General features: G+C 46.1%; 8 protein-coding genes across 8 annotated transcripts; 4 read left to right on the top strand and 4 right to left on the bottom strand.

The window, feature by feature from the left end:
* Nucleotides 1-103: 103 nt before the first annotated feature.
* Nucleotides 104-971, bottom strand: ABOM_010165 (putative cyclin-dependent protein kinase complex component; the record flags this gene model as incomplete). The annotated part of the gene is made up of 2 exons (XM_022537293.1): nucleotides 104-883; nucleotides 939-971. The coding sequence occupies 2 exons, from the start codon at nucleotides 969-971 to the stop codon at nucleotides 104-106; spliced, it is 813 nt and encodes a 270-aa protein (XP_022385584.1).
* Nucleotides 972-4,363: 3,392 nt separating this feature from the next.
* ABOM_010166 (hydrogen/calcium exchanger domain-containing protein) lies at nucleotides 4,364-7,724 on the bottom strand (the record flags this gene model as incomplete). The annotated part of the gene is made up of 7 exons (XM_022537294.1): nucleotides 4,364-4,987; nucleotides 5,033-5,518; nucleotides 5,575-5,854; nucleotides 5,932-6,194; nucleotides 6,611-6,755; nucleotides 6,819-7,115; nucleotides 7,168-7,724. The coding sequence occupies 7 exons, from the start codon at nucleotides 7,722-7,724 to the stop codon at nucleotides 4,364-4,366; spliced, it is 2,652 nt and encodes an 883-aa protein (XP_022385587.1).
* A 2,048-nt stretch (nucleotides 7,725-9,772) lies between these two features.
* ABOM_010167 (cystathionine beta-synthase CYS4) lies at nucleotides 9,773-11,551 on the top strand (the record flags this gene model as incomplete). The annotated part of the gene is made up of 4 exons (XM_022537295.1): nucleotides 9,773-10,053; nucleotides 10,116-10,150; nucleotides 10,212-10,888; nucleotides 10,943-11,551. Coding segments are annotated over 4 exons (1,602 nt in total), but the record flags the coding sequence as incomplete, so codon positions are not given.
* A 1,310-nt stretch (nucleotides 11,552-12,861) lies between these two features.
* On the top strand, nucleotides 12,862-13,338 carry ABOM_010168 (putative short chain dehydrogenase/reductase; the record flags this gene model as incomplete). Its single annotated transcript, XM_022537296.1, has 2 exons — nucleotides 12,862-13,164; nucleotides 13,264-13,338. The coding sequence occupies 2 exons, from the start codon at nucleotides 12,862-12,864 to the stop codon at nucleotides 13,336-13,338; spliced, it is 378 nt and encodes a 125-aa protein (XP_022385583.1).
* A 170-nt stretch (nucleotides 13,339-13,508) lies between these two features.
* Nucleotides 13,509-14,545, bottom strand: ABOM_010169 (signal recognition particle receptor subunit beta; the record flags this gene model as incomplete). The annotated part of the gene is made up of 2 exons (XM_022537297.1): nucleotides 13,509-14,258; nucleotides 14,333-14,545. The coding sequence occupies 2 exons, from the start codon at nucleotides 14,543-14,545 to the stop codon at nucleotides 13,509-13,511; spliced, it is 963 nt and encodes a 320-aa protein (XP_022385582.1).
* A 742-nt stretch (nucleotides 14,546-15,287) lies between these two features.
* On the top strand, nucleotides 15,288-16,240 carry ABOM_010170 (putative beta-1,6-glucan biosynthesis protein (Knh1); the record flags this gene model as incomplete). The annotated part of the gene is made up of 4 exons (XM_022537298.1): nucleotides 15,288-15,500; nucleotides 15,567-15,667; nucleotides 15,733-16,114; nucleotides 16,175-16,240. The coding sequence occupies 4 exons, from the start codon at nucleotides 15,288-15,290 to the stop codon at nucleotides 16,238-16,240; spliced, it is 762 nt and encodes a 253-aa protein (XP_022385604.1).
* Nucleotides 16,241-16,641: 401 nt separating this feature from the next.
* On the bottom strand, nucleotides 16,642-20,736 carry ABOM_010171 (glutamate 5-kinase; the record flags this gene model as incomplete). Its single annotated transcript, XM_022537299.1, has 7 exons — nucleotides 16,642-17,454; nucleotides 17,515-17,610; nucleotides 17,666-17,776; nucleotides 17,836-17,960; nucleotides 19,449-19,572; nucleotides 19,631-20,578; nucleotides 20,641-20,736. 7 exons carry the CDS (start codon nucleotides 20,734-20,736, stop codon nucleotides 16,642-16,644), a joined length of 2,313 nt encoding a protein of 770 aa, XP_022385592.1.
* Nucleotides 20,737-21,125: 389 nt separating this feature from the next.
* On the top strand, nucleotides 21,126-22,085 carry ABOM_010172 (TIP41 family protein; the record flags this gene model as incomplete). Its single annotated transcript, XM_022537300.1, has 3 exons — nucleotides 21,126-21,424; nucleotides 21,483-21,873; nucleotides 21,972-22,085. The coding sequence occupies 3 exons, from the start codon at nucleotides 21,126-21,128 to the stop codon at nucleotides 22,083-22,085; spliced, it is 804 nt and encodes a 267-aa protein (XP_022385603.1).
* Nucleotides 22,086-23,123: the final 1,038 nt, after the last annotated feature.

Here is a 23,123-nt window from a genome sequence, read left to right on the forward strand (position 1 = left end):
AGGAAATACCATGGGTATCCTGAAAGCCATCGGCTTACATGCAGTAAACAGCAAATTCATACACGGAGTTGGCAGCATCATCTTGACCACAGGCGAAAGTATACTAACTGGCAATATCACTGTGATGGCCGACATTCTCCACGAGAGCCCTTGCCTGATTGGTGAGCATATAAACATCGACTCGCAACTCAAAATCAACCAGAAAGCAAAAGCTGATCTCGAGCTTCGAAAGTTCGCGTTCAGTCACTCCACCAACCTTTGCAATGCGGCTATGGGGATAACTAAGATCTTCTAGCGTTTTCATGGCTACTCGAAGACCAGCAAGGACTAAACGATGCATGTTCCTGTGGTTCAGTGATATGGTTCTCTCGACAGTAACCATTCGGGTGAGGTACATGCTTGTAGCAAGATAGACGGCTGTTGACATTGGGCAGTAGCGATGAAGCCGTAGGAGATAGTCTTTTAATGTGATTGAAGGCACGCGCTTTGAGAGAAACCTCTTAGAAAGTATGTCCAGTTGGATAAGATCGCGTCCTGCATCATTATAACCTGCAGGGCAGCAATGTATCTCGGTACCGCCTACGGGGGTGGCTTCCCCGCTGGACACGCCATCACCTTGAGCCCTGTCCTGGGCTAGGGAAGAAGCATCTACCTGGCAGTCGTCCAGTTCGTCAATAGTCTGCTTAACAAGCAGCTCGATATAAACGCAGAGTAGTCTTAGTGCCGAAACCGGAGGCATTTGATCGATATAATCGCTCCTCAAGGCACCTTCCTTGTCCTCTCTCGCGGGTTCCAGGTCGGATTGTGCCCACCGGGAAACTACGTCCGACTGCGAACCATGAGGTCCTTCATCCTTGGAGCTGTACCCCGTCATTGCGACAAGCTGTAGACTTTTGATAGAACGAATATAGTAACGCGGAACGATACACCTGGCCTACAAGTGTATACCAAACAGTCGGATGGGCGTGCATTGTGGGACTAAGCCCAAGGTGCAAACATTACTATACCGACACTGGCTGAGTTGAGTGGTAAAAGATGGCACGTAGGTGTCTAGGGAAACAGGTGAGGAGGGGTAAGATCGAGTATATCCTAGCCACGTAGGTGGGGTGTGAAAATAGAAAAACATGGAGTTATAGGCCTGAAACATTAACATAACCAACCCATCCACAGGGCTTTGTTCAATGCATGGGCAATCTCCCTGTTGCGGGAGTTCAGAAGTCCAATTTATATGAGGATTATTTTATGAATGCCAATATCCCAAACCTTCGAAGTAACCGAAGCATCTGGCTGGGGGAGACCTGTGGTACAGAATGAGGGATTTTGACTGATACGTACATCCTAGGATTAAAAAAATCACATGATAAACGGCCCTCGCTCGTTCTTGTGCTTACTGGGTTCAAAGGTCCCCCCGACCATATGGACCCAACCCCCAAGCTTCGAGGTGAAACACGTCTGCACAGAAGGGTTAAAAGTGATCAAAATTACTATTCACCTATAATGTACCTAATCGATGGACACGCGAGCTGCCATAGTTCAATGACCTGAACAATACTACTATCATCGGAAAACCTGACGCCTGCCCAAACCCAAACGTAAAGTGAACCCTCACTTTGATTGGACATTCCAACACTTCCAGACCACCCACCCATGCCATGCAACATACAGTTTCCAATCCATCCAACACGCCTAGGATAAAGACTAAAATAGCCCTCGTCAAAACAGCCATATTCTCAGCTGCCCCTATTATAAATTATCCGGTCATCAGATCGTATAACGGCGCCAGCCACTTTGGAACTTCATGTCGCGCAGTAAACCCTCCCGGCTATGTCGCCTCCACGCTTCTTTGCGTATACGTTCCGCTGCTTCTGACATTTGACGATTACCAACGTGGATAATACGAGGCCGAGCACGCTCACTAGATGCACTGGTTCTTCGACAACGTCCCATTAACGACCTTTCCGGTGAACAAAGGCGATAGGTCGCTCCACTATCCGCTGTGCCATAGTTACGGTCGGGACCGCTGATGGACGGACCGTGGCGATGGGGTCTAACGTGGTAACACCCTCGTTCTCTGGCTCTAGTATCTCTGGCTCTGTTGGTTTTCTTCACGTACTCTACGTCACTCGCGAAACGCACTTTTCGGCGGTCCGGGCTGCGGACCCGCTCTTCGCAGGGACTGGCGCGATGATGGTTATGGACTTCAACGACCCTGGCTTTTCGTCTAGGGTATTCGTGTTGAGAGGTCAGCGTCATATCTCTCAGTTGGCGAAGGCTCCCGGACGGCCGCCGTGATCGAGGATAGTGAGGAGAGACATCAGCCCCATCTACTTCAATGTCTGATCCGAAACAGACCTTTGTTGGGGACCGAAATAGTCGTGTCTTTGGAGGAGGGGACCGCAGAGTCCTCCGCTGTGCCCCCCTTTCGTTTTCAGGCTTTCCGGCAACAAGCTTATGACGGGATCGGTGGCGCCCTCTTGGCCTGCATACACTTTCCTTATCTGAGTCTATGCTAACTTCATCAGAGCTTGATTCCCACTCCACTTCCGATTCAGTTTCTGAATCTTGGTCTGATTCTGCAGTCCTATCAAGGAGCGGAAAGCGAAATCTTTGCGGCCGGCTTCGCAATGGCGATGATCTCATGAAAATGTTTGAGGGCACTTTTGCTTCCCTGGGCTTTCTCGGCTCGATGATTTTGTATCGAGGGAGATCCATCATACGTGGATTCTTCGGCTGGGCATGTCGAATATAGAGGACCCCGGGATCCCGTGTTAGAGAATGGCCACGAGTGCCTGTGCCAAAGATGCGAGTCCGAATGATTTTTTTGGTTCGAACTTCCATCGGACAAGCTTGCCAGTCTTGTAGCCAAAGGCGCCTTGGTACTTTGGGGTAAAAATTAAACGCTGAAGGGCTCGAGGATGGCCACAGGATGGAATGCGGAGTGTTAGTGGACAACGGAGATAACTTCTGACCTTAGGTGAACTAGGAACGCTAAATATAATGACCCTAAGGCCCTTTGAGCACAAACGTCGACTCTAATGAATAGACACCCCTGAGACAAATGAGATTTGAAAAAAAAAAGAAAGAAAGAAAGAAAAGAAACGGATGCTGCATATCCTGGGTAATGATCAGGAAGATAGGTATGGTCTACCGTCTTGTGCTTTGCTTGTAAGTCAAGTGAACAAGCAACCCAACAATGTCATGAACAAGAGATCGGTGACTAGAGTCATGGGTTCTACACTCCTAATTATTAGGCGCATGTCATTTTGGGAAGCAAAGATGGGAGGATAGGGAGGAATGATAAATATAGATATATATAAAGGGCGCTGACATCTGGAGGTCATTGTATAGATAAAACGATGAACGGCGCCCCTTTCTCGGTGCCCACGAAACATCACAAGGGAACAAAGGAGACAAAACGCTACTCATAGTCAAAATAACAAGGAGAGGTGAACGAGGCAGCTCATATCGGGACATAAGATGGAATTAGCGCCACTATAAAGGAAATGCTGCTGCCAAATCGTTGATAGAGAGCCTAGTACTAGTATTAGTATCTTGCCGCCTAACATGCCTATCAATCGAGGCTACATTTGCTAAAGTTCCTGTACCAACACTATGCATGGGGGCAAAGATGAGGCAACGGACGTCAAGGCGGCCATTGTGGCCATCATAGGTACGGCTAATTAACAGTCACAGGACATATTCCAAGTCAGGCGGGCAGGTAAGGCAGAGAAAAGCCAAACAGGAAAGACGACAATAATCATGAGTAAAGAAAAAGAATATCGTCTCAAGAACATATTACACCACACAAGTTTTCTGGGGATGAAACTCTCTCCCATCCTTCTTTATTCCTTTGTGATAGGTTGCCGATATAAGAGGACTTCAATGCACAGGGGCTGCGGCAATGCCAATATTATGGACAGGTATGCATGACGTGCAGGATCAAGTTCCGAGCCAGTGAACACGGGCATCTAAGGCACCCATCAGTGTTCTAGGTAGACCATGTGGACAATAGCCGCGTGATTTAATTATGGGGCACAGGACTATATCATAAATTGCCTTATTACCCGCCACATGGAGAGGCGCAGTTCATTGTCATGTATGATAAACTTAGAATGGAAATTCACAATCCTTTCCAGCCAGTTTGGTTTATCCTTTTCCATTCAGCCTCTTCTTTAAATTCAATGAATTAAGAGTTTTTATAAGGAAGGAAAAGAAAAGCGATGAAATGAAAAGAAAGAAAACAAGAAAAAGATAGCCCAAAGACAGCCATTAGCACCTGCAAAGCTCTGCAAGCTTCCTTTTTATCTTGTAGTCATTACCATACAAGTTTCTTAGGTGAGGCCGTGGTCAAACACTGAATGCTTTATGTCAACCCCCACTTTTCAACAAACGTCTCTCGACTCCTATCACGTTGGAAAACTACGCCCAGGTCGAGCATTTCAACCCCATCTTGTACAAGCTCTAGTTTTAGTTGAAGATCAGAGAGCTCGGCCTCATGGATGTCATTCGTGAGCGATGTCTTCATGTGTGAATTGACATTTAAGGAAGACGAAAGAAGCCGGGTTGCCTGGTCACTCGAGATCATTTCGGTCATCAGAGGTGCATCTGCAGCAATGCCGTAGTTCTGCAGACAATCGAACATGTGATATCTCGCGTCAATAAGCACATCGATGCCCATATTTTCTTCCTCAGGTTGAAACACCGACTCGGCAGATAAGCCTGTGTGGCGCAAGACAGCGGCGAGGGCATGGGACTCGGAAAGTGAATCGATGCGTTTCACGGAAGTCGTGAATGTCGACGTTGGTTGAATCGAACTTCTCCTAAAATCCTCTCGTATCGGTACAGATATTGCATGAAACTGATTCCCTACTTTAGTTCGATATGTAGCATTCAAAGTTTCGAGAGTTCCGCAGAATGACTCGCGATCTTGCAGGGATTTGGTGAGACGTTCCGTAGATAATGTCAGAGCGGCGACCAGGTCTAAAATCTATGCCTGTTTAGTCAACGCAACTGTGGTCAACGGTTAACTTACATAATTGAGTTTCTTGTGGGAAGCAACGTGCAACTGGTCGTGATGATTTTGGAGCGCGCGTGATACAGGTGCAGTGTACTGTTGCTTTGTATACACCTCAGCCAGAATGTCAATCTCTGGATACAGCGACTCTAGTTCTCCTTCCAGTGCGACTGAAACTTCATCAATAGCATCATCATCAAGCTTCTGCTTGGCCTTGAATTGACCGGCTCGAATGTTCTCCAAGTAAATTCGATCGAGCCGACATTGTATTTCTTCTGCAAGACAATGGGCAAGTGTCGTGCTCAACTCGGAGGTCCGTTTCACTACAGAGGCGTCATCTCCAGTAGGTCCTATGCCGGATCCAAGCTGCTCTAGATCCGCTAGTACTCTATTTTCCTCCTTTAGCCAAGCTGCAAGAGTTGACAATATCCTTTTACTATCCACTGCTGTGTTCTCTGATTCGATCTTCAAGCCCGCTTTCACTTCCTGGGCCAATTCAATAGACTGAAAACATATAAATCAGCAGGGTATCTTGATTTAAGATCGAGGGCGATCACTACCGCGGCACTCGTGCTTTGTCTTTCTGATCTGTATCTCTGACGCAGGTGTTCTATGCCAATGTTGTGTCTGACTCCTCGCTCACCTTCTATACGACGCTCTTCGTTTATATTGTCGCATTGGGATGCTAAAATCTGTTTTTGCTTCTGGACCACAGCGGTTGAAGCGTTCAGCGAGCCAATCGCCTTCCGAATGTCTTCATCGAGGAACGGTCGGTCCGCATTCGTATCGGGGTTATGAATAATATTCTGTAAAGATCCGGCACTTTCGAGTTTTGTATACCTATTTATATAACCAAAATACTTAGCATGCTAACCTTTGACTACGCCTAATATATTGAAGGAAGTCTGCAGACACACAGAGTGAGCTCCTCTTGGGACAAAAGAGTGTCGTGGTTCAGGTGCTTCATCACCCATTTCTCGTTCTCGGCAGCTTCCTTCTCGTCGGTAAAAGCTGCTTCAACCTCAGCACATTTCAATGGAATATCACGATCTTTTAAGGCGATGATCAGAGTATTCGCTTGGTCGTTTGACAAACTCATTTTTGGGTTTGGTGTGTTAATCTGTTGTTTGGGCAAGGAGGTCGGGATCCATGCGTCACCGCTTTTCATTATCGGCATGAACTAACTAAACGATCTATCCAACCACTGCTAGGTAGTACATGATCAGCTACGTGATGTTTAAGGTACCTTCAACTGCTCACTCGTAGAATGAACCTAATGCCTTATCATTCATTATAATTTAGCGTTGCAATTATACAAACTGTGTGACAATAAAATGGACCCCCTAGAAGATGCGCAGCACCTCCTCTCTTCAAATAAATTACTTCCCACTAAGGACCACAAACAAATTCAGTTCATTGTGAACATGTGCACGGTCATGCTTCATGGTGGGTGGATGCTCCCTCGGTCTCGATTTGGGGGTAATACCATGTAGTGACCGCAATGATCACATATATAAGCACACAGAGGCCTCCCTCGAGCCAGTTTGACTTGCCGTCCCGTAGGAAGTTTCCGACGACCAAAATGGATAATACTACCAAGACAATCATAAAGATCTCAAAGTTAAGACCCATTTCCTTATCAAGTCCCCAGCCGACGAGGACCGCAAGTGGAGCATTTAGCAAAGCGGTCTGAATAGATGGTCCGAGACAGTGGAAGAGTGCAAAGTTAATTTGGTTATCCCTGCGCAGAGTCAGGCGATGATGACCTCACCCTTGATGAGTATGTGTGTAATATTGCACTTACCAGGCTTCATCTATAGCAGTCAAATGCTCCGCTGCTTTCTCTACCAGGGGAACAAGAATTAGGCCCATGAAATTATCGGAAACGCCTCTTTCATGGACAATATGTTCAATCTCCTGAACCAAGAAAACGGCAGACATGCAGACACATGCGATAGATACCGAGATAGCCACGAAGCATTCGACTAGCGTAAGCTTTGCACGCTTCATTTCCTCTTCCCGGTCTTCATCCTTATGCTCATCTAGTTCAAGGACCTCATCGAATATACTGTGATGGCTATGTAGGTTGTAAACCAGGTACCTAAGAATATTAGTAAGGTGGTATGTCACGACGCTTAACTTTATAAACTCACATCAGAAAAGCGACTAGCAGGATAACTGCAGTGGCCCTGCTGATCACCAAGGTAGAATGGGTCAGGACTTCTTTTGTAATGGTTGTCTTAGAGCTGTTTGCGCTCAGAGCCGAAAAGAAAGCACTCGGAATCAAGAGACCGAAGCCGGCAACTAGGAGGAGCCCAGTCCCCACTTCACTCACAGCCTCATGGAACGACTGATGCTCACGCCCCATGCCCCCAAAGAAAAAGCACAGGCCTAGACAAAGCAAGAGATTCGCCAACACGGAACCGAGGATCGCTGCCTGAATGACAGGAATCAGGGTGCCGTTATTATCATTATGTATCAGAACCATAAAGAGGACAATCTCTACCACCGAGCTTAACGTTGTCTCCAACAGAACCCCGAGAACCTTAGGTAACTTCTTCGCGAGCTCCCCTCCTGCGAACCCAAGCAAGTTTGCTGAGGGAACCATTGCAATATAGTTAAGAGCAAAGATCCAGATATGAAGATCGGGCCTAGCGAAGTGGATGACGATAGCCGCTGGAACAAACGGCCAGAGAACATTCACCAGCATTGACAGGGTACAAGTACTCTTGAAGCACACCCGGAAGAAGTGAATTGGGTGAATTCCGCTTCGCCCGCTCTCACCAGCTGTATCTATACGGAACAGTCTATTGCGGTGAAGGGAAGCCTTCTCAGTATGTGTAGGGAGTAGGGAACCATCGTGTGAGCCCGCCGGCTGGGCGATTCTCAACCCTTCGTTGCCCTGTCCCTCTTGTCGTGTAACAGACAATTCCTCTATGCTACCCATGATCACCCGGAGCGCTAACTGCTTGTTTCTGAAGTAAGAGATATGATAGCAGCTGCGTGGGTGTTAGGCTTTTTGAGGAGGTGTGTTTAACAAAGATGCCAGAGGAAAGTAAACGAAGAGGAGAAGGAGAAAGAGAAGGATTATTGAGATAATGAGGCAAAAGCACGTCTAGGAAGAGATATATTATAGCATGTTTAACGGATGCCCTTGGAACAAAAAGTGAGGAGGAAAATCAATGGGGAGAGACAGAGATAACAAATTAGAAGGAAACAAACACTGGTGTTGGTTGCACCCTAAGGCTGTTTTTAAGGTTTATGGAGCTGTGCTTCTTTTCTTCTCTTCTTTCCCCTTTTACCAGTCGATGCGGTGGGATGGCATCAAACTCCGTGGTCAAAGAAAGAAGCAGAGAAACTAAGTATATTAAGGTTTGCTGGACAAAAAGAAACGTTCGGTGTCACACAACCCCTGGTGCTCGAGAAGCTTGGTAACTACAAAGTACGGAGGTAAAAATCTCCAAAATTTTCGTTTCAAAACCCCTAAGCTAGCACTATTTACCGAAGGAGGCGCAGGCGATGGATCGGTGGTCGATGTGGTGAGGCTTTTCTTGGCACGCCAATGGCTATGCATGCTATCGAATCACTAGATGAGATTTGGTGGCTCTCAGAGGGTCTGAAACCACTTGGACCGTCCCGTTGCAGCTAGACTAGTAGTTATATACATACGTCCACCACGTATTACGGAGTCGTTCATGTTTATGTAGAAAGTGAACATTTGATTCTCAGGAACATGAGGATGTTCAGGTGATATATATAAGTTAGAACGTACTTGAGATGGACTGCAGATGTGTATGTACAACGAGAATCTCCTATTTGAAGTTTAAGTCGTCGAGCTGGAGTGGAGGATGGATCCCTTATGGAGAGACCACTCCGCCCATAGCTCCCGATGCCCAGCCACCTCTTACAACTTGGTAGAATTGAGGCCCAAACTTTCACACCATCCCCTCCGTCTGTTTCCCTTCTCCACACAAAAAAGACAAGGGGAAAAAAAGATGAAAATGAAAAAGAAAAAGAAAAAAAGAGGAGAGGTGTATGGATTTGATTGTTACGTACTCAACCTAATTCAAACAGCAAGGGAAAACCCACAATTTCCAACTGATACTAAATCCAGGTGGCCTGCCATGTTGGCGGACAAACATCGAGGAGTGTACCTTAACATCTTCTTTCTCTTTTCCACAATTTGCATTACAGGATGGGTTTAAAAGATTGGATACTGCTATGCATATGAATGTGTGAATAATATATCTATTTATCTATGTTCTACAAAGTCAGTTCGATACCTCGTAAAAGTAGGGATGGTCTGGACCAAGCTTAATTTTAATCAAGCATAAATGTGGTGGTAACGAATCACGATTGGTCACGCTGGGCAGATCGAAATCTGCCTAGGAGGGGTAAAGGAGATCAAAACAATTAACTACCTAGTAAATAAATTGCTACTGTTAGATATGCGGCATGCTAATTACTCACACCACAAGGTGCATTGCAAATATGTCTTTAGTATCATTGGATCGCAATGTATATAGATAAATAATACTAATAGCATATCATATGAGAAGAATCATTACAATATTAGAATGTGGCGACAACGGTTATCTTCGGGCGGGGTGTGTAACATCTTACGAGATTTTTTCCCTGATCCTTGTTGAACCCTTCCCCCATATTTTACTCTTTCTCTCTTCCTCTTTTTGCCTTCCTTTAATTTCTTCTTCTTTTTGTTCCCTTAGTTCCCTTTGCCCTAAATTTGTTTTGCTAGACATTGCTCGAATCCCCATCAAAATGTCTTGCATTACTACGCCAGCCATCCCTCCGGTGGCACTTGACTCAATCACTCAGCACATTGGCAACACGCCCCTTGTGCGCTTGAATAGACTTCCACGTAGCCTTGGGATTGAGGCAACTGTCTATGCGAAATTAGAATACTTCAATGCTGGAGGGAGTGTGAAAGATAGGATTGCTCTGCGCATGATCGAAGAGGCCGAACGATCGGGGCGCATAAAGCCTGGTGATACTCTCATCGAACCCACTAGCGGTAACACGTAGGTCTATCAACAAGCTTATTGGTTCCTATATAATATCTTTTTGCTAATCGCTAAATCAGTGGAATTGGCTTGGCGCTCGTCGGCGCTGTAAAGGGTAGGCCATCATCTGCTGAACGATGCATGCTGGATTATTAACTCTCGCTGACTTATGACAGGGTACAAGACCATAATTACCCTCCCGGAGAAGATGTCAGCTGAGAAGGTGGCCGTATTGAAAGCGTTGAATGCAACTATCATCCGTACTCCTAATGAAGCCGCGTACGATTCGCCGGAATCTCACATCGGTGTCGCCAAGCGTCTTGAGAAGGAACTCCCGAATGCGCATATCCTGGACCAATATGGGAACGAGAATAACCCGCTGGCCCACGAATTGGGCACTGCGGAAGAAGTCTGGACGCAGACTAAGGGTCAAATCAAGGCCATTGTCGCCGGCGCAGGAACTGGTGGAACAATCACTGGACTGTCTCGGGGCCTGAAGAAGCATAACCCCGGTATCAAGGTGATTGCAGCTGATCCTCATGGTTCCATCTTAGCGTTGCCGCCCTCGTTAAACGAAGACCATGTAAACGAACCATACAAAGTCGAGGGAATTGGGTATGATTTCATTCCCCAAGTGCTCGACCAGCAAGCCGTGGACCAGTGGTACAAAACTGGAGATAAAGATTCATTCCAGTACGCCCGGCGGTTAATTGCTGAAGAGGGCCTCCTTGTAGGAGGAAGTAGTGGAAGCGCCATATCGGCTCTGGCGCAAGCGGCGAAGGACTACCACTTCGGGAAAGAAGATGTGATTGTTGTCATTTTGCCCGACAGCATCAGAAGCTATTTAACTAAGGTCTCTGAATTTCTCATTGTTTGGTTGAGGACTTATTGCGCTAACTAGCATCAGTTTGCTGACGACGACTGGCTTGCTGCTAATGGACTTCTGACATCGCCCCCGGTCGAAGCTGCGGACGTGCCCTCGACACTGCAGTCCCATGAACAAAGGGATGCCTTCGCTGGATCAAAGGTCAAGTCGCTGAGGTTAAAGCCCATCACAACTGTCCAGTCAAATATTCCTTGTGAAACTGCCATCGAAATTATGCGAGATCGCGGATTCGACCAACTGCCAGTGCTTGCACCTTCCGGCAAGAAGCTCGTAGGACTAGTGACTCTAGGGAATGTTCTCAGTCGACTCACTCATGGACGTGCTACTGGGAAGAGCCCTGTGTCAGATGTTATGTTTAACTTCAGTAAAATCTCCGAGGTAGTCACTGACCCAAGAGATATGGGTTTGACTAGTTCCACGCCGGATAGCTCGGAGCCCCGGATTAAAGACCGGAAATTTGTGGAGATCACTATGGACACACCGCTCAGCGTATTGAATCGGTTCTTTGAATGGAACAGTGCTGCGGTAGTTACTGAAAGGGACGAACATGGAGTGATGAGACCAGTGGCAGTTGCAACAAAGGTCGATCTACTTACGTGGATGCTTCATCATAAGGACGAATCGGCCTAATGACTCGAGCTATGAACATCAGTATCCTTGGAGTGCGAGACTAGAAATTATCTATGCTACGTTTCGTATGTACTGTACTGTGTTTGTTCATTTTACGCTTCGTCATGCCAGGAAGTCTAACGTCTATTCTATTGTACGTGGTGTCATTTATGCGACTAATAGAGGGGAACTTACGAATAGAGGGACTACCTTAAATTAACATCACATGCGCCTAGATTATCCTGGTAGTGATAGAGTGGTGACCTCAACGGCAAAATCCTGGACTTTATGTATATCTGACGTATGGGTATCGAACCTTGGTATATTTCCCGTGGGGTCTAGCTTTTGTTTTCCATACCTAGCCCATCTCTACCTCATAAAATGTCTGGCCTTTTTACCTATCGGCAATTCTCCCTATATGATACTCCATCCTTGACCAACAAAGTGGCCGTTGTAACAGTAAGTGTGAAGATCAGTCCACGCATGTAACTCGCTCTGTGTACCTTGGCTCCGGGGGCGAAAATCGCATCCACGGCGTCCAATGCTGATCATTCTACTTATCCAGGGTGGTCACGCAGGCATAGGAAAGGGCAAGCAATGGCTTTTCCTATTATTTAGCACACCCACTAAATATAGTCGCGGGTGTCGATCTAGAAATCACTGCACAGCTACTTCTGCACAGAATTGAGAAGATTTATGTGCTTGCCCGAAGCCATGATAGGTATCTACGTGCGCAGGAGGACTGGCAGCGTCGTATTGGTAGTTCCCTGGGGAAGGATAATACGAGAATTCAGTTCATTCAATGCGACCTCGCCGATATAGTGGCTGCCAAGGATGCAGCCAATGAACTCAAGCAGAGAACTGACAGGCTTGATATCATGATATGCAATGCCGGTACATTTTGCACTTCACTGTTTCTTTAGCACATTCCCAATTGACGGAGCTCACTCTTGTCTCTCTCTGTATGCACGTGTATATAAAAGATTATTTGCTGATGTTCGAACCGCGAAAGTCATTGGTGTATCAACCAAGTATGAACGATCGCCGCAGGGTATTGAACAGGTATTTGCTTCGAACTGCGTTGGCCATCAGGTGTTGGCAACCAATCTACTGCCCCTCATGAAGGGTACTTTCGCTCAAGGCAAGGGCTAGCAATGGGAGAATTGTGGTAGGTAGCTAGTTCGTCTATGCACTCACTATGCCGTGAGCTCAACCTCGACCTTCTCACCTCACCCACTCGTCCTAAGCCAGCATATATCGACAGTATATAGCGTTATGCTCGCGCGAAAGTAGGGAACATACTCTTTGCAAGGGAGCTGAGCTTGTGATTGATGCAGGAAGAGGATCCAGCAAGTAGCAAGATTTACGTTAATGCCCTTTTCCCAGGTAACATCGTTACCAATCAGTGGAGTGTCTGGGATGAGTATGTTGGAGAAGCCCTGGGTTCCTTGCTTAGGCACCTATTCTCAATCATTGGTCAGAGCTTGGAAGATGGTGCTGCAAATGCCATTTATTTGGCCGCGAGCCCGAAGGTGATATCTAACGGCACTCATGGTCAGTACTTCGTTCCTATTGCAAAGCCGTACGAGACAACTGCCATTGCTAGTGACATGAAACTCACTCGTGGTATTTGGGTAAGCCCTGGCCTTTCCTCCCATAACGAACGCTTCTTATTGCGCTTCCTCCATGCTAGATCACTACTGACTTTGTGGGTTTTTTTTTCCTACTTACAGGACTGGATAGAGATCAAAGCAGCAGAGGCTCTAAGCCCCGAAGAACTAGACCAAGCCCGTACCGTCGATAAATAAAGGTCATATTAATAAGAAGTTCATTTTTCTTTATCATTATAGCAGCATCCTGGGGTTAATATCCAGGTGTGTTAGTCTCATGTGTTCTTTAGTTGTGTAACATAGAAACCGTTCGCACATTTCAGATCGAGTGCATCTTGTAAAGTCGTAACTAAGGCGTACAGTTTAGGTCACAGACACTGGCCAACCCATTCTTCCCACTTCCTGACACCAGATCCAAGATCACTCCCCTCGTCACCCTTAACAGCGCCGCCGACGACATCAACTCTCACGCCGACTTCGTCCTCCAAGAGTTTAAAGCTGAATGTATTTTGCGCATCATTGCTACCCAGAATATCATCATCACCGTCACCCATGCTAGCATCAACGCTGGCATCCATGAGGCTCTTGCTCTTGGACTTGCGTATGTTGTCGATTTCAGCTTCTAACTTCTCCCGCACAGAGCCAGGTGGCAGAGCGGTGAAAAGGTCTTGCTTATTGGCAGCCACAAGAATGGGAATCTCGGAAGCCACCTTAAGAGACGACTTGCCTTTATTCAACGCCCGTTTTTGAAGAATAAGAAGTATGTCGTACAGATATGAAGCTGTATCGCGCAACACTTCAACATCAGAAAGAGCGGCGGTGTCAACAGTGAATATAACCCCACGTAACTTGGATTTCGGGTCTTTCGAGTCTAACATGGAAGAAAGTTGCGAGATACCCTGGGGTCCCCGTAGTTTACCATGGCCAGGGGTATCTCTCACGCGGTATTTGACAGGGTTTTTGGATGTGTCCTTCAAGGATGGGTCATTGACCGACCGGTAGCGATTTGAGGCAGTGGGAACGGAGGCGGGAAGGCTGACGGTGGTTAGAATAGACGTCTGGGAAGTATGCGTTAGCTGAGTCTGCTTCTTCGCAAGAAGCGACGATTTCGTTTCAAGCTGTCAAAGTCACAGGATAACGTGTCAGCATCCGTTTTCACCACCCATACGTTTTTCATGCTGAATAGGCTTACCAGGGACAAGAGAGCAGTTTTGCCTGCTCCGCTGGGTCCAAGCAGTAAGAAGTTGCTAGATGACGGGGAGGCAACAGCTTGATAGAAAATCAAATGTAACAGTACTGGCAGCCCGAATGCAATAAATGCGGTAATGGCAATAGCGATAGGATTTCCATCGAGCAGACTAGTAGCAATGCCGCCGATTGATCTCCAATCTGCATGACTCCCCATCTCAGCGGATAGGATGGATGATGGGAATGATCTGAGAAGTGCTTCCGACGAGATATAACCCGACAGTAGAGAGCTAAGCTAGAATGATGGATTAATGGTCGTCGCACTAGTAAATTAATGTCACTTTCCGGGGGTTAGCTAATAAGTTAACTAACTAACTAACTAGTTAGTTACTACACACGGAGTAGGTAAGCAAGCTCGTTGAATTATTTACCGGCTGCTGCAGACATTATCCCGTACATCAGGCCACCGCCATTGGAGAGGAGTTTGTCCAGCATAAATACGGAGTATTATTATAATTGTGCTCCGTAGGTAGATTCTTCTTTAAAACATGGAAATGACTAGTAAAAATTCGCGTGGGGCCTAGATTCCAGTTTTACCACCTATACGAGGCATAGTACAATACATGAAATAATGGTATCATATACTCCGTAAACATGTACTGTACTGTACTACGCTGTATATGGAAGTTTATATGTATGTACATACATTACATTACGTGGTCTCCCACGATCAAGCATTGAAATTCATCAATCCAACCTCGTCAATCTCACATACCTCCGGTTTGCAGGGATGGCGGTAGGGTTAGTGATCTGGTAGTAATTGTCGTACACGAAACCAAGAGCAGGCTTTCTTTGTTTCTTTCATTCGCTCATTTTTCCTGTCCATCCTTCGCCATTCCTTTGATGGTTCCTTGTTGCTCAGCCGCCCCAGTCGAAAGATATTAGAGTCCGTATCCAGTATGAGACTCATGCGCTCGTTACCTGTGGTCCTCCCTCTATTTTCGACAGCGCTGGCAGATGTCGAGTTCACAGTGCCAGCGCGTGATACGATAATGAAGGCCGGGGATATAGTAACAGCACACTGGAAGGACTCTGGCGAGTCTCCTCGAATCTCCGAACTTGTACAGTATGACCTTTATCTCTGTGCGGGCGGCGACACATTGGGATCCCAGGTGGGTTGTTAAAGCCTCGTCTCCATAAACCAGTGAACCTTTCACTGACCACGAGGGGCCGTATAGGAGGACCTGGCTATTCTTATCAAAGACGGTGTCTTTGCCCGCGGCAACTCGGTTTCTTTTAAAATTGATCCAGCAGTTGGCGGAAACGAACCAAACGCATAGTAAGAATAAGGCCCACCTCCGGAGCTCGCCAGCTCATCCTGTTAACAATGGCTTTTATCTGCAGCTTCCTGAAAATGGTTGCATCTGGTCCCGACGCCCATGTAATCAATTTCTCCGATCGTTTCACGCTTACAGACATGGCCGGCGCTTTCCCGTCGAATCTGGAGGATGGCATTGGCTCACTTAACAAAGGCCATGGGCAACATGAACCGCAGAAAAGGCAAGCAGCTGATGCCTATACAATTCCATACCAATTGCAGACTGGGCCTACAAGATATGCGCCCATGGCTAAAAAGCCTGGGTCAACAATCCCAACAGATAGGTCGCCAACTCCGCAATTTCCGACCAGCGCATACGACATCGCTACCGCATATCTTTCTGCGCCTACAATTCAGACTACAGTGTCAGCTTCTTTAACGTACTCCGTTTCCAGTATTGAGAATACTGTATGTATCGCAAGGCTTGATTTTTTAAGTCGACATTATTGTAACTGACCAGCTGTATAGGCATCCCCTGCACCACATCCTCATGATAAGAAGATGAAAAGATTTCTGGAAAGGTGGAAGGATTGAATATCGGCAGTACAAGAAAATGACAAGGCCTGGCTATTATGGACATGACTGTATGTTAACAATTGTCTGGCTGTTCTTGTGATTTTGCATTGATTTGGAATTGGTCGCCTTTCCTGTGGCGTTGAGACAGCTGCGTTCGGTGTCTGGCTTATATTTGATTTTCTAGGTTTGGGTTGACTGAATGTGGTATATCTATAATATCTGAGAAATGGAACGCTCATGCAAGCCCGGTGCTCATCTATATACAGCGCTGTTGTAAGCATAAACCTTGAAAGATATTTAGGTATCATAGTGTTATCCTAGGATAGAAAATCGCCCTGATGGCACTAAATGCAGGGCAAGAAGCCGTAGTATGAAAGCTAGGCAGAGCAGTTATTTCATTTACCTAAACCAACGGTTGGCTACCGCCATGGAGGATCATCCTGTTGAAAGAAGGAGATATTTTCTCGAAGGGCGACATATTCACTATCTGCGTATCCAAGCAAAGTTTGAATTTGAGTACTCCTGTGCCCTTTGATGCGCTCGATTTCGAGGCTGCCGTAGTTGACCAGTGCACGCCCAACCTCTTTGGGCTCCTGGCCGGGGTGGAGAAAATCGCCATTCAATGAATCAGGGGAGAGCCTCTGTACTACAACCAGACGTACTGCTTCCTGTTGCGCAAAATGACCATCTACACCCACAACGCCAGCTGGTAGGAGACTGGCTTTCTTCTGGAGGGCACTGTATGCGCCGTAGTCAATGAATATGGCTCCATGGGGCTTCAGACCGTGGAGCAGCCAGAATGTCCTGGATTGAACCGGATGATCAGAAGGAAGGAAGCGTGTATGCAGAGGGGGTACTTCAGTGACTGCTTCATTCATTGTTGTGGGTGCATGTTCTTCTTGCTTAACCTGCTGGAGATATTTTACAATCTCATGAACGTTTCCGGGTTTCGAGCTCTTGGTGATAATCGTCGTTACGCCAGCACTAGTTCCTAATTTTGCGGCGACAATTTTAGTGCTCATCCCCCCAGTCCCAAGGGACGATCCAGCTGAGGATACATCAGCCTCCAACGAGGATATATCTGAGACAACTTCGATGGGCCTTGCATTTGGGTTGTGGCGTGGATTAGCAGTATAAAGACAGTCAACATCCGTCATCAAAAAAAGGTAGTCGGCCTTGACCATTGCAGCTGTTATGGCCGACAGTGTGTCGTTATCACCAAATTTGATTTCCTAGGTAAAGCATATGATTAGGTTCCATCACACTGACATAATTCTGGTCTGAGGCTTTACCGAAACAGCTATAGTATCGTTTTCATTGACAATAGGGATCACACCCATATCAAAAAGCTGTGAAAAGGTATTTTGGGCGTTGACATATTGCGTTCTCTTAATATAAGTTAGGCATCGCTTACCATATTATTTATGAACACTTGGGCCTTACATCTGCTATGTCGTTCCTAGTCAAGAGAATCTGAGCTACTGGTATGCGAAGGTGCGAAAATAAACCATCCCAGAGGCTCATGAGTCTACATTGTCCAACAGCCGCGAGTGCCTGGCAAATAATATGAGTAAATGTTTTTTAACTAACACAGCACATATAATTGTCCGTACCTGAATGCGAGGCAAACTCTCGGGTCTTTCTTCGACATCCATCCTCCGTAACCCCACTCCAACAGCGCCCGAGGAAACAAGAACAACATTGTGGCCATCCCGGCGAAGTTTGGCTGCGGTTTCAACTATCAGAGTGAGAATCGAAAGTATCGGCTCATGGGTGCTTTCATCTACTATGGAACTCGTCCCTGTTGGAAAATCATGAGTTGATATTCTTTAAAACTAGGTGCATTGTTAAGTCGGACTGATCCCCGCACCTAATTTGATAACGATTGTGAGACGTCGAGAGGCCATGGTAAATTGGGCCCCCTAATATAGCCAAAGTCCAACATGCAAGAGCGCTTCTCGTACACTGTATTCAAATGAGACGTTGCTTCTAGGTTTTAAGCGCCTCTCTCTTCTGAAAGCCAAGCAAACTCCGGAGTCGGAGTCATGCGATTGATATAAAATATACTGCCAATTGTTACCGCCAGTTTGTGCGGAGAGCATCGGCGAAACTCTCTTCCGCATGCTGAGCTTCAGCATGTTAAGACGTAGTGAGATTGTTGGGCTCAATGTTCTGTTTCCTCCAAGATGTCAGAATCACAACAGTCTACGACCTCAAAACCTCCAGTAAGTACTCATAGTACTGGGTTTCTACCAGGAGATGACACATGGACACAATGGCGCAATATCTTTGCAATCTTGACGGGGAAAATGTCAGGTGAAGGGGTCGAACAGTTTCGTGTCGCAAGAGACATTCGAAATGAAGCCGCAGATTGCAAGCGTTGCGAGGACCAGCGTGATTACCTTCTGCAGTGGAGTGAGTTTTCTATATCCCATCTCGAACGGCTTCTAGAAGACCGGATAGTTGCTAAAATCTTCGCGCTTTAGGCCCTGTAATCCGTTATCTAAGCGATAACATTCGACAACTCGGAGGCGACTTATCTAGCCACAATATCTACTGTCGTCGGTGTACGAACAGGAAAGCGGGAGGCTTTGACCCGGACTTTGGGATCCTGCTTTGCGCAAATGAGATGAAAGACCAAGGACATCTCGAGGACACAATGGCTCACGAAATGGTCCATGCTTATGATCACTTGAGATTTAAAGTTAACTGGGCAGATAACTTGAGGCATGCAGCGTGTACTGAGGTACCAACTACTGAGAGTCCCCTACAGAGATTTTGCTGACTATAGTTCAGATACGGGCCAGCTCACTTAGTGGGGAATGCAGATGGGCGCGGGAGTTCTTTCGACGAGGCCAATGGCGATTCACACAACAACATCAGGAATGTGTCAAAAGAAGAGCGATATTGTCGGTGCGGGCAAGGCCTGCATGCAAGGATGAAGCTCACGCCGAGAGGGTTGTAAACGAAGTTTGGGATAGTTGCTTCAGAGACACTCGGCCGTTCGATGAAATTTACCGATGATACCACGTGCTCTCTAGCCTACCTGATACGACTCTACTTGTTGTTTAATTTCTCTATCCGGAATTTCCATGTATATTATGTTCGATGCAACCAGACCGAAAATAACAATCAACACCATATTCCAGACTCCTTCATAAAAGCAAATAAACCTAAAGAACTCCAAACCCCCGCTGAAATGCATGGATAACACCTCATACTTTACCTTCCTTTGAGGAGCCAGAACTTCTTTTCGTAACTCGGTCGTCTTTAAGACAATGTTTGAGTATCCAAGGGTGTTTTTGGATCTCATCTAGCGAAATACGCTTTTCGGGATCAAGAACAAGTAACTATGAGGAGTAAGCATGTGAGGTGGCATTCAGTTGCCTTCCAGAGGTTCGAACATACTCTTTTGATTAAGTCTTTTGCCTCGGGGCTCACAAACGAAGGAACTGTCATGTCTGCTCGTGCAATCCGTCTTTGTGTCATGACAGGAGTATCCTCAAATGGAGCTTCTCCGACCAAAAACTCGTAAGTCAGCACACCTAAGCTCCACAAATCAACCTTTTCACTGTAGTAATTGTCCTGCGAGCCTGGCTTGAGCATCTCGGGTGGCAGATAATCAAGCGTTCCGCACATTGTTTGCCTCCTGTTGTTGGGTGCGTGGACACTCCATCCAAAATCGCTGATCTTGATTTCACCATGGATCCCGACGAGAATATTCTCCGGTTTTATGTCACGGTGCATGACATGTTTCTTATGCAGATATTTCAAAGCAGCGGCCATCTGGGCAATATACTGAGCAGCCTTCCACTCTGGAAATCGATGCTCTTTTCTCAGGTGTTTATACAGTTCTCCCCGGCCGGCAAATTCAAGAATCAGAAAAATCCGCTTGCTGTCTTGGAAGTGACCATAGAGTCTTAAAACATTCGGGTGGCGTAAGTTGCTCTGGATTTCAATCTCCCTTCGGACCTGCTTTTGCACCCCACCCTGTTGCAATTCAGACTTGTGCAAGACCTTAAGAGCGCACACAAAGCCGGATGATCGTTCCTTGGCTAAATAGACACGACCAAATTTACCCTTACCTAAGGGTTTTCCTATTTCAAACATTCCCAGATGTAGCTTCTTCGGTGCTGGTTGGTCGTAAAGCGATGTTTGGCGTTGGTCACCGTTTTCATCTACGTTGCGATGCGATAGTGTACCCTTGGTAGGAGATGAACTAATATTTATCGAATTGACCTTATTGTCGTTTGTATTCTGCAGAGCCAGCTTGAGCAAATTCGACCGATTGGCGCTATTGTTCAACGGTGCCGTGGTCCCAAGTCCTGACAGGGAGACGGCCGTTGACAGAGAGCCCTGATCACCAACATAAGTAAAAAAACACTCCATGCACTGTACAGTGAAGTGGCAGTACTTACTTTATTCTTCGCGTAGGTGCCAAAGCTGTTGTTTGATACATTCTCGTCCTTGACCGATAGATGTTCGAAGCGGCTTTCCAAAGTCTTGGTGGTCATGGCTAAAATTTCGCTAAGGGGGAAGGGCGAGTAGGCTATAGGAAAGCAATGAGGAAAGTATAGGAAGGGGGAAAAAAAGGGCAGCTGTCTAGCAGTTGTGTGGTTTACATAGACATTATTGAGGCTGCAGGGTGCTGCTGTTGTCGACAAGGAAGTTGAAGCGAATCAGATCAGGTATCTTCGGCTTTTCTGTCACATTACACTCCTTAGTACGTCACCACGGCAACGCGTCGGACTACCTCTTTCTCCGACACCGCGGGGCTAATCAATCCTCCGCAAATGGTGAGTTCGATAAGGAACCCCTGGAGCCAAGGCACTTCCTACTATCTTTTCATTCGCAATACTTGCTCAATATGTGTTCTAGGAGCTCTCGCATGCCTGCATTCACCATGGGGAATCCTGCTGCGGTGTCCATCGCTACTCAAAAACCTAACACCATCTCCGTGCAAGGCTTCAAGATCACTACAGAGAAGCAGCCGATACTAAAAGCTGAGCCGATTGAAGACATGACAAAAAGGCTAGGAATTGCGCCGCCAGAAATGATCTTCGGTGATAACTTTGTCACAATTCAGCATGAGAAAAGCCGCTGGGGAATCAATTTCAACGCCTATGATGCCTTGGATCGCGTGGACAAAACTGGCGCATCGATGCTCAAAGTCGCTTATTCGAAAGAGTGGCAGAGAAGCAGGTACTGAGGATCCTTTGCGTAAGGTCCCTTTGGTGATAGGTTATTAACTAGTGCGCAGAGAAAAGACACATGAGGGCATCAAGGAGGTTGTAAAGCCCTTTGACTGGTCCTACACCACAGACTATACTGGCACCGTTCAGGCTAATGGTCGGTCATTTGAACCAACGACAAGATCCATCCCCTTAGAATTATTAAAACGACCGGATCCCATACTCTTTTTTGATGAGGTCATATTGTACGAAGACGAACTTGCTGATAACGGCATCACTATGTTATCCTGTAAAATTCGCGTTATGCCAGCCAGGCTACTGTTACTATCGAGATTCTTCCTACGACTCGACAATGTTCTGTTTCGGCTTAGGGATACAAGGGTATATATCGACTTCGAGAACTTGGAGGTGATCAGAGAGTTCCAGTCCAAGGAATTAGACTATGAGACAGTTCGACAGGTATTTCCTTCCCGCCAACGAAATTTAACGTATAAAAAGGAGTGGATAGATAGAGGTTGCGCTGTATCAACCCGAGGAGGCTAATAGTTGCTTTACAGACTCTAGCGACAACGAGAGATGACGTTCCTGCCGTTATGCGTGACCCTAATAGGCTTTCGGAGATTCTTCCTCTTCGCGAAAAGCGTTTAGAACGAGTCATTCTAGGAGATTAGAAAAGGCAACTATAAGATGACAGTTAAATCCTATCTGTGCTCGACCTTGCGCACTTTCACATCGGGTGCGCCGGAAAGGACATAAAAGGGTCCAACGGGACTCTTATCTTAGCGCCCTTTGACTAGCTCGGCCATCGCTGTCTCGTTGTACAACGGCCCTTACCAGGCAGGCCATCTGTGACAGGAGACTGTGGATGCAAGAACCACATATCAATTGTCAGGCTTTGCTGGTATTGGAGTTAGCTAATTGGGTAGTACGCTAACTTTCGTTGGCCTCAGCATCCTGCCGCTCCTCTTCATGAAGACATGCGATTTAAGATTCCTCAGATTCGACAATTTCATTTACCATGTCTATGATCAGGGGATGAATAGCGTCTCTACGATAATGTGGTCCATGTGTAGTTGGACTCGACCGTTTATTACTACCTCCATAGAGGTTCTAGTAGCAGTATCCAATCAGGAAGAGCCGTGTTGTCATTATACTAGGTACTACTAGCCGTCTCTTAGGTCAGCAGACCCACCACGCACTTCGGCGTGTTGGTCTGCCTCACCCAAACGATAATTCCCACCTAAACAATAAATTTGAAGCTATTCAAGCTTCTATATACCACCACTATATCTAATTCTTATTCTGATATTGAGATACAGATTGTACAGACCTGTACAATTATCCAAGACCAGAAAAAGTCTAATATCTCTGCGCTAGCGCGTCAATTTAATATTTCTTATCAATAACTCCGCGCGTATATTTATAGCCGAGTAAATCTTTTCTTATATTCTATCTTAATCAAGATACTTGATAATTTATAAAAAAAGATACTAATTTATTAGATTTATCAGCTTAATAATCTATATAATCTATCTACAGCTGAAATAATTAAGTAGAGTATTAATTAAATACTGCAGCGAAATATAACTGATAGACTATTTTATATAGTTAATAAGAACTGGATTTATTACTTTATTAAATATTTTTCTAAAAAGTTTAAATTTATTTAGTAGAAGTCGAAAGATAAAAAATATCTTAATATAGAAAAT

Source organism: Aspergillus bombycis, assembly GCF_001792695.1.
Source record: "Aspergillus bombycis strain NRRL26010 chromosome Unknown contig00101, whole genome shotgun sequence".
In the NCBI taxonomy this organism is placed as follows: domain Eukaryota; kingdom Fungi; phylum Ascomycota; class Eurotiomycetes; order Eurotiales; family Aspergillaceae; genus Aspergillus; species Aspergillus bombycis.